Source organism: Lissotriton helveticus, chromosome 6, assembly GCF_964261635.1.
Source record: "Lissotriton helveticus chromosome 6, aLisHel1.1, whole genome shotgun sequence".
NCBI lineage: Eukaryota > Metazoa > Chordata > Amphibia > Caudata > Salamandridae > Lissotriton > Lissotriton helveticus.
Genome location: NC_136067.1, coordinates 1,091,439,700 through 1,091,453,212, shown reverse-complemented (window position 1 = coordinate 1,091,453,212; position 13,513 = coordinate 1,091,439,700). Strand labels below are relative to the sequence as shown.

Here is a 13,513-nt window from a genome sequence, read left to right as displayed (position 1 = left end):
GCGTCTAAACCCTGGACTGGCACAGACTTCTAGAATGTCTGATAAGGTTGTGACCACAGAATTATTCCAAGTTACAAAATTGCATTTCCCTCAGATGAATAAGAATGACGATTATTTAAATTAAAAAATAGCTTTAAATTGTTCTCTGTATGAAAGAGAGCAGTTGTTGAACGTGTCGTTGTGGCTGTTTATATAAACACATCCTTTGTTTGTTTTAATGGGCATCTTGAAAACGAGTCTAATGTGCTTAAAACCAAGGGGAAAAGATATTGGACAGAAAGAAATTGCGTGAAAAAAAGAAAATGTCAGTATTTCGATGTTTGAGGCTAACTATCGCACCGGAAATCGCTTAAATTTTGCCTTTATTGGTCTATTTCCCGAAACCAAACACAAAAAACTGCTATATTAAAAATAAACAAGCCTTGGCCACTTAAAATAAAAAAAATTAAAAAAGGAGACACGGCCTGCCGGCCGTGAAACTGAAAGCACGGCCGGCCGGCCGTGAAAAAGCCTTTGATGCAGCAGGGGGCAATTAGGGGAGGAGAATGGCTGGGCTGAGGCAGAGCGCAAAGCCTTTGATGCAGCAGGGGGCGGGAAGAGCTGCTGGCGGCACCAAGCTGACGATTTGATGCTGTGCACGCGCATTTTAACTCATTGCGCTTGCGCATTGAGTTAAAAGAGCACATGCACTGCATCAAATCGCCAGTCTAGTTAAAGTCTGTTTAAGCCCCTATAGTCTCGCTCCGCTCAATGAGCATGCGCATTGACAGGCGAGACCTAAAAAACGACCATCAGGGGCCAAAAACCGACCCCCATCGGTGCGGCGCACCGGGGAATTGCCCGGTGCCCGCCATGGCCAGTCCGGCCCTGGCTCGAATACATTCAGGTCGAGTTCGTGCTATATAAAATTGCAAAAAAGAAAACTCTCCCCTTGATTGATTGCAAATTACTGGCAGGAGGCGGTGCAGGCAGCATGCTGCTTAAACAATGACCTTTATTGTTGCAGGGATAGGGAATTAGAAACACACACTGTCAGCATTTGATAAGCTGATTTGCGTGAGCATTCTCGGGCCTGGCGGTAATGCGGGCAAAAACCAAGACTATTTACTCTAACCCCTAATGCGTGAGACTTGGCAGTGCTTCTAACGTGACCTCGTGGAATGTAACTGGTGCTCTCGTAAAGCACTCCAAAACATTTGGGTCGAATTAATTGTAGTGGTGCAGTCTAGTTTATGCACGTCACGTACAGACGTGACGTGCGGCCGCCATGTCAGGGCTGCGCGCGCAGCGCGCATCCAGAAGCGCGAAAAGCCGACGTATAGCAGATGCGGCTCGGCGCTCTTTAGGGGATATTTAATAAATAAAAACGAGTTAACCCACGAACTTTGCAGCGTCCTCATTGGGGGGAAACCTCACTTTACAATGGCGACGAGGATGGGATGCTAGACCCCCCTGCCCCCTGCAGAGAACCAGACCACCGAGGAAACTAGCTGACACCGGTGGCCAGAGGGCACACAGTGAGGAACAGAACCACGAGAAACCTGCAGCCAGGAGGAGCAAGAGGTCGGGAGGCGACCAGCAGCCCCACACAGGTACTACACCCTAAAGAGCGCGGCAGAGCCCAGCGCAGCCCAGGGGAGGTGATTGCCAGCCCGAAGGGGTAGCCCACACCCCAGAGACGTCCAGCGAGCGCGCCTGTGCACGCGACGACCCACCGGACAGGGAGGACCGGGCTGGATCCCCCAGGCAAGATTGAGGGGGCGGACGAAGGCAGTCCCCAAGCGCATACTGGCAAGGAAGAGCAGGACAACACGCCTGGAAGTCCCAGAGGCCAAGCGAGCGTGCATTCCACGATCAAGAGCGAGAAAATGAGTGCGCAGGCGGGGTATGCGATGGCGCCAGTGCAGTTCCTGCCCAGACCGGGAGAACCGCTTATGAAGTGGGAAGACTGGAGGGAATACATCGATAATTTCATAGGAGTCTTGGAGGATGAAAATGAAGAACAATTCAATCCCAAGAGGAAGAAACGCATATTGTTGCTCAACCTGGGCCCAGAAGGCCTGAGAATTTACAAAAGCCTAGTCCCAAAACAAAGAGGAAGCACCGACGTGGATGTGTATGCCCATGCCATCAAAGACCTGAACGAGCACTACAGACCGGCGGTGTGTGTCTCAGTGGACAGGTTCAATTTCCAGCAAAGGAAACAACGGCCGGGAGAGACAGTAGAGGAATATGTAGCGGCCTTGAAGAGACTAGCGTCCACGTGCAAGTATGATAATTGGGAAGAGGAGTTCATCAAAGACCAGGTGGTGATGCATACCACGAGCACAGCTGTGCAAGACAAGTTGTGGGCCAGCGGTGACACCACCCTAAAGGAGGTGATGGTAATCGTCAAAAGGGCAGAGCTGGCGCACAGGTGCGCGGAAGCAACGAGGAAAGAGACAACCACCAACACCATGGTGAACAGAATAGACGAGGAGGAGCCCCGCAGGGACTACAAGAACAAGGGTTCGGCGGCAAAGGGGCCTAACAAATGGCAAGGCAACCCAGGCCCTCCAGGGAAACATGCAGGAAGTAGCAAGAAACCATGCTATCGGTGCGGGAGCTGGTCGCACGAGGCGCACGACAGGAAGTGCCCCGCATTCCGTGCCAAATGTTTATACTGCGGCATAGTGGGCCACTACGAGAAGGTGTGTCGGAGGAAGTCCTCGAAGAGCATGGTGAAGTATGTCGGACAGGACAGCGAAGAACAAGACGAGGGCGCTGAGGAAGACGTGGTCACAGTCATTTACATAGAAGATCAAGTGCGGAGCGTAGATGGCCAGGTGTTGAACGTCGACGGCAAGAGAACAATGAAACCGGTCCTGGAGATGCTGATTGGCGGAATACCGATAAAGGTGGTGGCTGACACCGGCTCGCCCTACACCATCATCCAAAGAGCGGTGTGGGAGGAGAGCTTTGCACCACACCTGGGCCCAGAACTGGAGAGGTTGGACATCCGCCCAGTAACGTACAACGGGGACCGCATTCCCATGGCAGGATTCAGACCATTACATTTTGAGTTCAGAGGCCGGTCAGCGTTCTGCAAACTGTACATCTCTGAGAAAGGACCCTCGGTCCTGGGATGGCTCGACCAAGGCGACCTGGGCATCAAGCTGGACCCAGGAGGCAAGGAACAGATACTGCTCACGGAACCGGGAACCTGGCCTGACCTAGACAAATGGAAAGAAGAGTACCCCAAGGTATTCGGAGGCACAGTTGGAAGGATGGAGAAATTCGCGCACAAGATTGTCTTGAAGGACGATGCTGTACCGGTCGCCCACAAAGTGAGAAATATACCTTTGGCAGTGAGGGATGCAGTGCAAGAAGAACTACAGGATCTGGAAAGGAAGGGGATCATCGAACCCATCACGTGCACGGAGTGGCTCGCGCCCCTGCTGGTTGTGAAGAAACCAAGCGGGAAGATCAGGCTGTGTGGCGACCTCCGCGAGTTGAACAAGAGCATAGTGGTGGAAAAGTTCCCCTTGCCCCGGATTGAGGAAATGCTGGCCAGGACCAGGGGAATCAAATGGTACTCCACCATAGACTTGACCTCCGCCTACCACCAGATCGCCCTGCATCCGGAAAGCAGAAAACTCACGCCTTTCATCACTCCGTTCGGGTGCTACCAGTTCCGCCGCATGCCATTCGGGCTAGCCTCGGCGGCTGCGGTGTTCCAAAAGTTGATGCACCAGCTGTTTAAAGACACCGATGGGGTCCAATATTTCCAGGATGACATCTTGGTAATGGGACGAGACAGAATAGATCACGACAGCAAACTGGGAAGGGTGCTAAAGATCCTCGAGAGTAAGGGCCACACAGCCGAATGGACCAAGTGCAGGATAGGAATGGAGTCCGTGACTTACCTGGGACATGAGATAGGGGTGCGAGGGGTTACCCCGAAAGCAGATAATGTGAGAGCCATCTGCGAGGCGCCGCCGCCTTCCACCAAAGAAGAAGTCCGATCGTTCCTCGGAATGGCGGAATATTATAGTAAGTTCGTGCAGCATCCAAAACCCATCACATGAGGCAGCTAACACGAGACAACACGGAATTCTGCTGGTCGGAAGGAGCGCAAGGCGAATTTGATGTCATCAAGAGAGAAGTGGCGGGAGCAATTCCACTCCAAGGATACGACCCCCAAGGGACCACGGTACTGACCACGGATGCCAGCGACAAGGGGCTGGGTGCCGTCCTTTTGCAAGATCGAGGCCAAGGGAGAATGGAAACGATCAGTTTTGCATCCCGCACGCTTAGTGAGACTGAGAAGAAGTACAGTGTAATTGAAAAGGAGATGCTGGCGGTCGTGTGGGCCATGTCCAGGTTCAGACAGTTCTTGTGGGGCACACGGTTCTTGTTAAGGACAGATCACAAACCCTTGCTGAAGGTGCTAACGTCCAGCGGACATGCAAGTGCCACGCCGCGAATCTCAAAGATGACCCTCAAACTGCTAGAATTTAGGTATGACGTAGAACACATCCCTGGCAGCAGGAACAGGGTGGCAGACTACCTGAGTAGAGCGGCAGCCATGGATCAGAGTGGAGAAGACCAAGCGGAAACGGAAGAAATGGTGGCACTCATGGAAGATCAAGAGAAGACCATTGGATACCAGGAATGGAGGCAGGCTTACGGAAAAGATCCGGTCATGGAGGAAGTAAAATCATACATCACAGGGGGGTGGCCCGAGAAGAGACTAACCCGTGGAGGCCTTAACCCATACTTCGAAGTCAGAGAAGAGCTGTCGATGGACGACCAAGGAGTGTTTGTATACAGAGGGGAGAAAGTCATCCCCCCAGCAGAAATCTTCCCCAAACTGTTGGACATGCTCCACGAGGGACACTTGGGAATAGGAAAGCTGAAACTGAGGGCCAAGCAAAACTACTGGTGGCCGGGGATGGACGTTAGAGCCGAGAGGCACGTCAGGGACTGCCCACAGTGCCAAGGGGCAGACAAAACGCTCAAACCACTCCGCCCAGCCCTGGGCAAATTTGACCCCCCAAGGAATCCGTGGGAGGAGTTGTCAGTGGATATACTGGGCCCTATCCTGGACGTGCACGGAGTCCAGAAGTACGCATGTGTCCTGGTGGATAGGTACTCGAAATGGCCTGAGCTGAGAATAGATGAGGTGATGGATACAGAGACCATCATAAAGTTCCTGGCAGACACTTTCGTGAGGGAAGGCATCCCGAAGTACATCCTAAGTGACAATGGCCCCCAATTCAGATCAGAGAAATGGAGCAACTTTATGCAAAGAAATGGAATTCTGGCTAAGCACACGTCCATATACCACCCAGCCGGGAACGGACTTGTGGAGCGATTTAAGAGAGTGGTGATGGGCTCCGTGCAGGCAGCTAATTCCAGCAACAAGGACTGGGAGAGAGAGATCGAACGCATGGTGTGGGCGTACAGGATTACCCCCACAGGTACAGGGTACAGCCCTTTTCAAATACTGAGAGGCCGTGAACCATTCACCCGGGACAACCGCGTGTGGAAGGAAAAAATCATAACTAGTGAATGGTCCCCCGCAGTGGTGCGAGCCAACCTGGAAAAAGCACAAGCCATTTACTCTAGACACTACAACGCCCGGAGAAATGTGAAGGAGACAGAGCTGGAAAAAGGGGAATGGGTACGAGTAAAATTGGCCACGCTAAGGAGGAAAGGAGAGAGTAAATACAGCAAGCCCCTGCAAGTCAAGGAAGTAAGGGGTAGGGCGGCTCTACTGAGTGATGGCAACGTGTGGTCACAGGATCGCATGGCTAGATGCAATGGAGTGCAAGGATGGGACCGAGGTGGAGAAGACCCAGAAGGGGTAGAAGAAGGGTCTCAGGAACAAGAACGATCCGATGGAGAGTTGGAGGTGAGCAGAGGAGAACAGCGGAGAGAATGGACTATGGTGATCAGGGATCAGTTAGTGAAGCGGGAATGAGCAGGCGAGATGGAGTCGCGACCGCGCTTGAAGGTGGAGGAAGGAGTGAAGTGACACAGGAAAGAGTGGTCCCGCCTGACCCCCCGAGACTTACACGGAGTGGTAGGGTGGTGATCAAGCCTGCAAGATTTCGAGACTTTGATATGAGCCACGGACAGTGAGTTAAATGTTTGTTTGGGAAAAAGGGGAGATATGTAGTGGTGCAGTCTAGTTTATGCACGTCACGTACAGACGTGACGTGCGGCCGCCATGTCAGGGCTGCGCGCGCAGCGCGCATCCAGAAGTGCGAAAAGCCGACGTATAGCGGCTCGGCGCTCTTTAGGGGATATTTAATAAATAAAAACGAGTTAACCCACGAACTTTGCAGCGTCCTCATTGGGGGGAAACCTCACTTTACATTAATGCCATATAAAACTGCAAAAAAAGTTATGGCGGTTTAAGCATGAACTATTCCAAACATGCAAAAAAAAAGGGCTTAGCAGCCAAATGGTTAAATATGCATAAAAACAGTACGATAATAATATTTCCACGTTTACTGCTAACTCTTCCATTGAAAATGTTAGAAATCCCTCAGCTTCCATTTCAGCAGAATGATATCTGTGGCTGCTTCTCTTTAAAAGGAATGCCCGCAAAGTAAATTAGTGCTCTAGTTTTACATTAGGGTGACGCTATTTTTCCGTAACAGGATGAAAAAGACACCGTAGCCCCGCCCTTTCGATCCAATTTGAAACCTGACTGGTCTCAATGACATCGGGTCCGCCCATTTCCTCACAATGATTGGTTCACAAAGTTTTGTACCTATCCTCATTGGGCGGCATAGTAGCACATGAACATTTTCCAAAACGAAACCTCATATTACTTTCAGCAGACATCTAATCAGATAAGAGAGAGGGATTTGACTGCGATATCGCGCATACACGCTCACTGGTACGGGATTGTATGAATAGTGGAGGAGGGAAAAGTAAAGTGAATGATAAAGTTTTACGCTTCTACCGAATACCCGATAAGTATACCGATAGTTTGTAATTGCTATATAGTGAGCAAAAAAAGAAATGTAAAACAGTATCGCGCACTGGAACCTTTGCATTTAGAGTAACCAACACGTTGTGTTTGGAATATATAAGAACAGATGTACTACAAACATGGCCGCGGCTTTGCGATTCAATAAAAGTAGCCAGTAGCTGTAGACTCCTTTCCATGTCTATTGCACATGGCGTTTGGCACTCCTGCACATGTCTGTTCTACGCCCCGGGCACACCCCCGTGTCACCTTCCAACCACTACATCTAGTTTGACTACTGCACTACGAAATGCACCGCTCAATCCGCGTGATCCACCAGCGGCTCAGGCAGGCCGGTCCTGGGGCTCTCAGTTGCTGTTCCCACCAGCACCGCCACTTTCTGCTCCCATCACCAGTGGACGCCGCCTCGCGCAGAATGGTAAAACGCCTGGGAAAGGGGAGCGCAGGGTGACCTTTTCAAGACCTAGAGTCCTGGGTCTACTGGTATGTCGTTGCGCCTCCCGCCTGTGCAGCCAGGGTGGCGAACACCTTGCGTGCAGTTGCAGGCAAGGTGTCCCCCCCTCTAGTCTTTGCTTTGACATTTCGCTGTGTCTGACGCCCTCCCCTTTATTTTTCCACTTCTTTGACATCCTAACTAGAGATACCCTTTCAAAGGTAGTTTGTTGTTTTAAAGCAGCGAATCCTATCAAACGTAGACAACGACATGACCGTGGCAACTATTTTGTGTTGTAATTTTATTTATAATGGCACTTACCACCCCCAGCGAAGCATGGAAACGCGTTACCGCGGTTATTTATTTATTGAATGCATTTTTATATAGCGCGGACTTTACCCAAAGGTGTCGGAGCGCTTCACAATAGAATCTATTACTTTACACGAGGAGGCTATTACAACTTTACATTTTGCAGAAACAAATGAGAAACCAGAACAGGTGAAATAAAACAATAGATGGCAATCACTCAAAAATACACCAAAAAACACAATATGATGAAGATTGTACAGGCAGATATTACAAATTTACAATAATGAAAGAGCTTCCTTGAGGGAAATGAAAAGGGGTGTATTAGTTCTATAAGTGTTTTTGGAAGAGAAGAGATTTGAGGTCAGTTTTGAAGGTCCTGGTGGAGGTGGTGGTATGGAGTAGTGGAGGAAACAAGTTCCAGATTCCCACTGCTTTGCCTGAGAACGATTGCGCCATCGATCTTTCCCTTTTGAAGGTGGGTGGCGTAAGCAGTACATTTTCCGCATTACGAAATGGTCTATAGCCTCCAGAGATTTTCAGTTTATTTGCCAGGTATCTAGGGGAGGAAGTGTGCATGGCTTTGTGGATGATACAGGCAGTCTTGTAGATTGATCTTGCCTCGATGGGAAGCCATCGAAGAGAAGACAAAACGGGTATGATGTGGTTACTTCTTTTGGCCCCAAATATAAAACGAGCTGCTGAATGGAGAACGGATTTAAGAAAGGAAAGGTGGGATTTGGGAAGGCCAGCAAGAAGAGAATTGCAATAGTCCAATCTAGAGAGAACCAGAGATTGGACCAAGGTTTTTAGATCTTGCTCCGGAAAGAAACCACAAATCCCCCCAGAGAAGGCGCAGTAGGTATCATGCATTCTTTGCCATGGAATTGATGTAGGAGAGTAGATTGAGCCTTTTGTCAAGTATGACACCCAGGGATTTTGCATTGTCAACAATGATGGGTTTAGTGTTGAGTAAATTCAACTGATCCATCCAAGATTGAACAGGAGGAGGAGAGAGTGAGGTAGAGAGAAGGAGGAATTCAGTTTTGGATGGACTCAGAATGAGTTGATGAGCTAACAACCAGTTTTGGATAGAGTTGAGGATTGAGATATTGTGTGCGGAAGACACCTTAAGGTAGACTTGAGTTTCATCCGCATAGAGATGCTAACGGATCCCAGATTTACTTAGGAGATTTTCCAATGGTTTTATATCATGATTGAACAAAGTGGGTGTAAGGATAGAACCTTGAGGGATGCCATGACCTACCGCAAATGAAGACTAAAGACTGTTAGCTATTTTGATCATTTGGGATCTGTCTGAGAGGAATGAGGCAAACCATTTAAGCACTGTGCCTTACAAACCCGTTCTCTGTTGAAGAGTGTTGTGGTTAACAGTGTCAAAAGGTGCTGGGTGGGGCAGAGGGAAGCCAAACTGCATGGTGCAGAAAGGATGAAAGGAGGAGCTGTTGGAATGAGAATAAGGCTCTCTAAAGATGATGGGTGGGGAGGATGAGTAGAGAAGAAGGGCTAAGGCAGGGAGGACAGACTGGCTGTGAAAAGGAGTAAGGTTGGGTGGTAAGAGTTGTGGAGAAAAGATAACGAATGGTGGATGAGAAATAAAAGTGCTGAAATGGATGATGGGTAGTTGATGTGCTGTGGGAAGGAGGAAGGGAGAGAACAGAAGTTGGGGAGAGAAGAGAATGAAGGGAGGGGAGAATCTAGTATGAGAGAGGTGCACAAGGGAAGAAGGGAGGCTGGGAGAAGTAAGCCATATCTTCTGGCAACCAATCCATGCTGAAGGTGAAAACCAAGCAACATAGATGCATCACCTAGACTCTAGGTGAAGCTCTAGGACCTAGAGCTTCTAAGCACTTTTAAACACTCAGACAAAAACTGCATAATTTTCATGGAAAGAAACGTTAAAATAGTATGTCAAACTCTGTAATACATTTAGACAAACAGTTCCTCATACTTGGTCGCTACATTCTTACCTAAAGCTCAAAATCTTGACTGGTTTGCAGGTGGTTCAATTAATATTTAGATTAAATTAGAGCCACATAGAATTGTTAAGTGCAGAATGATGGACCCATAGATCACATCACACCATTGACGGCTGAAGCATTGCTTTGCTATATCCAAAAATTAAACTCAATGACTTTTATTTACTGAGGACTTCCATGTTATTTTTGTAATTGTACATTTTAATGTAGTTAAACGTTATAACTGTATGTGATGCCCCTGTCTAGTAGGTCTATTCCTATAATGTAAATGGTTTCACAGATTGTCATTGCTTCCTGTAAGACGATAGTCAGAGGTCGTGTGATGTCGGCTCCTGGAACTTTAGTGTTTTCATTTATGGTTGCTGGCAATGCAGTGTGCACTCTTGTCCCTGCAGTGACAAACACTGCTCGATGCACCGACACAGCAGGGTCCCACCAAAGGCAAGGCTGGGAAGGAGACAGGACCCCACTGGGTGGTACAAGAATGAGGTCCTTATCACGTGTGTCCTCACCAGTAGCGAAGGACAATCAGTGAATAAACACCAGTCTGTTGACATAGAAGCAACTCAAAAAATATGCAGTGTAGCAGTTTAACAACTGCCCAAGTTCGCGCAAATTCCGAATTTTCTGAGGGATTTTGTATCTCAACACACACTTATTCACTTACTCTCTCACTATTTTCTGTTTGTGTTTCTTTCTTATACTGTGTTCGCAATGCACACCCTGATGTAGCAGTGATTTATGCTGTAATATAAACCACTTTCAGGAATTAGAACCTGCATTAGAGAAGGCCTAGGCACAAATGAACAGGTTTTAAATGTAAGTATTTTAATAGGGAAATACACCTATGCAAAGACAGGAAAGCTTTATGTAGCATTTGTAGACCTTACAGCCGCCTTTGACTGTGACACAGCAAATTATGGGACATTTTGGCAGACTTGAAGGCCGATCAGGTCTTGGTCCAGTTCTTGAGGCAATTATACTCTAGGGCCACCACCAAGGTCCGTTATGGCACTAAAGGGGAGTGTACTGCGCTGTTTAAAGTAGAGGGGGGAGTAAGACAAGGCTGTGTCTTGGTGCCGTTCCTGTTCACTCTATATACAAACTCTTTGGAACAGGAACTGGGAGGTAAGGCTAGAGATCCGCCATATGTGAACAAACGTCCGATTGTCTCCCTTCTCTATGCAGACGACGCAGTACTCGTGGACCACACGCAGCTTCTTGGTCTTCAGAAGGCCCTTGCTTCGTATACCAGTCTTATGGACAATTTAGTGCTCAAATTAAATGCTAAAAAAACTTTTATTATGACCTGCGGGTGGGGGAGGAAAAAATGCAGCAGTCTCCCTCTGGGAGAAAGTAGGGTTGCCTCCACTAACATCTTTACGTACCTTGGGGTTGTCTTTGAGCAGTCAGGGTCATGGGGGCCGGCATTGAAGGCAAGAACCCTTCTTTTCATGAAGTCGACTGCGGCCCTGTTACATTTTTTAAGGAAAATGGGCAAAAGTCCTCCGGGGATCCTCTTTCAAAGATTTACCAAGCTAAATGCATGAGCATAGCGACATTCTGGGACGGAATATGTTTTTTTTTTTATCACGTATCCTCTATCCATAGAGTGGAAATTGCTTTTTTTAAGGAATATTTTAGCAGAACCTGTGAGTTCCCCAGTTTTTAACTGTCACAGTGAGTTGGGTATCTCCTACATTACAGATGTGATTAACGTACAACTGGTCCTTCTCTGGCACATAGTTTGGACCTCCAGTTTTACTGGTTTAAACAGGGAAATTATCAAGGACTCAATGAATTTGGATCAAGCCAGTAAGAACACCTGGTTGAAATATGTTAAGAATTTTATATTTGATCTGGGGCATCAAGAATACTATATTTCTCATGAGTCAATAAATTCTATATCAAGGAAGGATCTCAAAGCAATTTGCATGTCCCATCTCGAGTCGGTAAGAATGACTGCAGAGATGAATAAGTGTATGGTAGTCCAACATCAATTGACCCTGATTACTTTTGATATACAACCATTTCTTCTATGTTGTACTGGGGGATATAATAGATACCTTTTTAACGCGTTTTAGGTTTGTCATTTTGTCACCATTTGATCAGTTACCCAAGAATGAACGACTGGTCTAGTAACCTCAGCCCATGCCTTTGTGACAACACTTCTCCTCAGACCACTATTCATGCGATTTTATTTTGTAAACATTACAGTAGGGAAAGATCTAGATGGATTATGCCCTTATTGAAGGAGGGGGGATGGAGACCATGTCGTCCTGCTTTCTTATATTTGCAGCTGCTGGACAGCGTGTACTGTATTGGTGTTATGACTGCTTTATTAAAGAACATCATGAAAGTAAGGAAAAGGATAAGTAGATTTTTTTTATATGTAAATGAATTTGCTCGTATTAGCTGTTATTAAATGTTTTAATATGCTCAGCTTTTGTATTGTTTTTTTATCAAATGAACTGTGGAATTATTGTGCATATTTTTGTACTTTAACCGTTTGCTTTTATGATTTTTAATGGCTAGAATCGAATAAAGCATATTTAGACTTGACTAGAACCTGCATTTGCGCATTTATTGCCCACAGTGACGTCACTGTCTGCACTTATATAAACAAGATCCGCGCAAACCACTGTCCTTTGTTTAACACTGTAATGTGCATCAACAAACCTCATGAAATGAGCTGAAACTGGCACAATTTCACAAAACAAAGAACAGTTGTTGGGGATGGGAGACTTCGTCAAACACATGAGGCTAGTAGGGACAAGGACTCTGTGAAGTGAATGTGAGCTGCAGGGGCAGTGTGCACTTGGAGTGGGGAGCTAGCTCTGGACTCTGCTTCCTCCGGTGTGTTTGTGTGGGGGGGTGTTAGTAGTCTGCGCTGATAGGGTCTGATAAGTGGTCTGTCAAAGGTGATGATAAGAATCTGTGGGAGGAGCAGCGTGGGAGATCACGCTGTTGTACCTGCAGAAGAGGTTGGGGGAGGAGGGTACCAGAAGGGCTGCTCACACTTGCTAACAATGTTGAAAGGAGTTCTACAAAAGCGGCTGCTTTGAGTACTTGGGCTTTGGGACACTGATAAGAAGAGCATACCAGCAGCAACAAGAACGGTGGATGCCTGCCACCCCCACAGGGGGACACTTGAGGGGACACCCCCTTAGTGTTCCCCCACTGCCACTGGAGGGGTTTAGTATTTTTTCCATGGCCACCTAGCCGGAATGGGGGGCAACTGCACGGGTGAGATCTCTCCTCCCCAGGTACGATGCCTTCCCTGTAGGCGGCAGGCCATTTAGGTGGGCATCTCCCCAAGGCATTCCTCTTTTCTGATCAACAGCAGAGGAATTTAGTCACGCTGCCCTGGATCATGTCTGGTCTAGCAGAGGAGTTTGGTCACGTCGCCTCGGGTAGTGTTGGGTTCCTGAGTCCGTCAAAGTTGGTTGAGTCCCACCCTTCCTCTGGGGATTTCCAAATTGTCACCCGTTCACATATGGATGGGCTGCTGCTTTGACCCCGGTTTGCTGGGGAGGAAAGGGGCGGCGATCTAGTGCCTTTGTTACTGGCCTTTCCCTCAGCAGTTGGGGCGGCCACAAACTTTACTGATGGGGTCTCACATGGCTTGTTGCGGTGCACAAGGCTGATTAAGGCCACCGGGTGCGCAAAGGGGGCCATTTGCGTGCAAGGGGATTCAGCAGCCGTTTCAGGCCTCCGGGTGCGATGTCGTGGGTACAGGGTCACTGCAGTGGGTTTATTTTGAGCAACAGGGATCAGTATTCAGCATCT

General features: G+C 48.1%; 1 protein-coding gene across 2 annotated transcripts in view; it reads left to right on the top strand.

Moving 5' to 3' along the window:
* Positions 1–7,164: 7,164 nt before the first annotated feature.
* Positions 7,165–13,513, top strand: part of FH (fumarate hydratase) — a 320,603-nt gene continuing 314,254 nt past the window's right edge. The window contains exon 1 of one of the 2 annotated variants that reach the window (XM_078648745.1): positions 7,165–7,403. In XM_078648745.1, the coding sequence (XP_078504871.1) occupies positions 7,275–7,403 (129 nt within the window). In that variant the 5' untranslated portion in view covers positions 7,165–7,274. Of the gene's footprint in view, positions 7,469–13,513 lie in introns of both variants that reach the window. The other variant, XM_078648746.1, reaches the window with a different exon arrangement.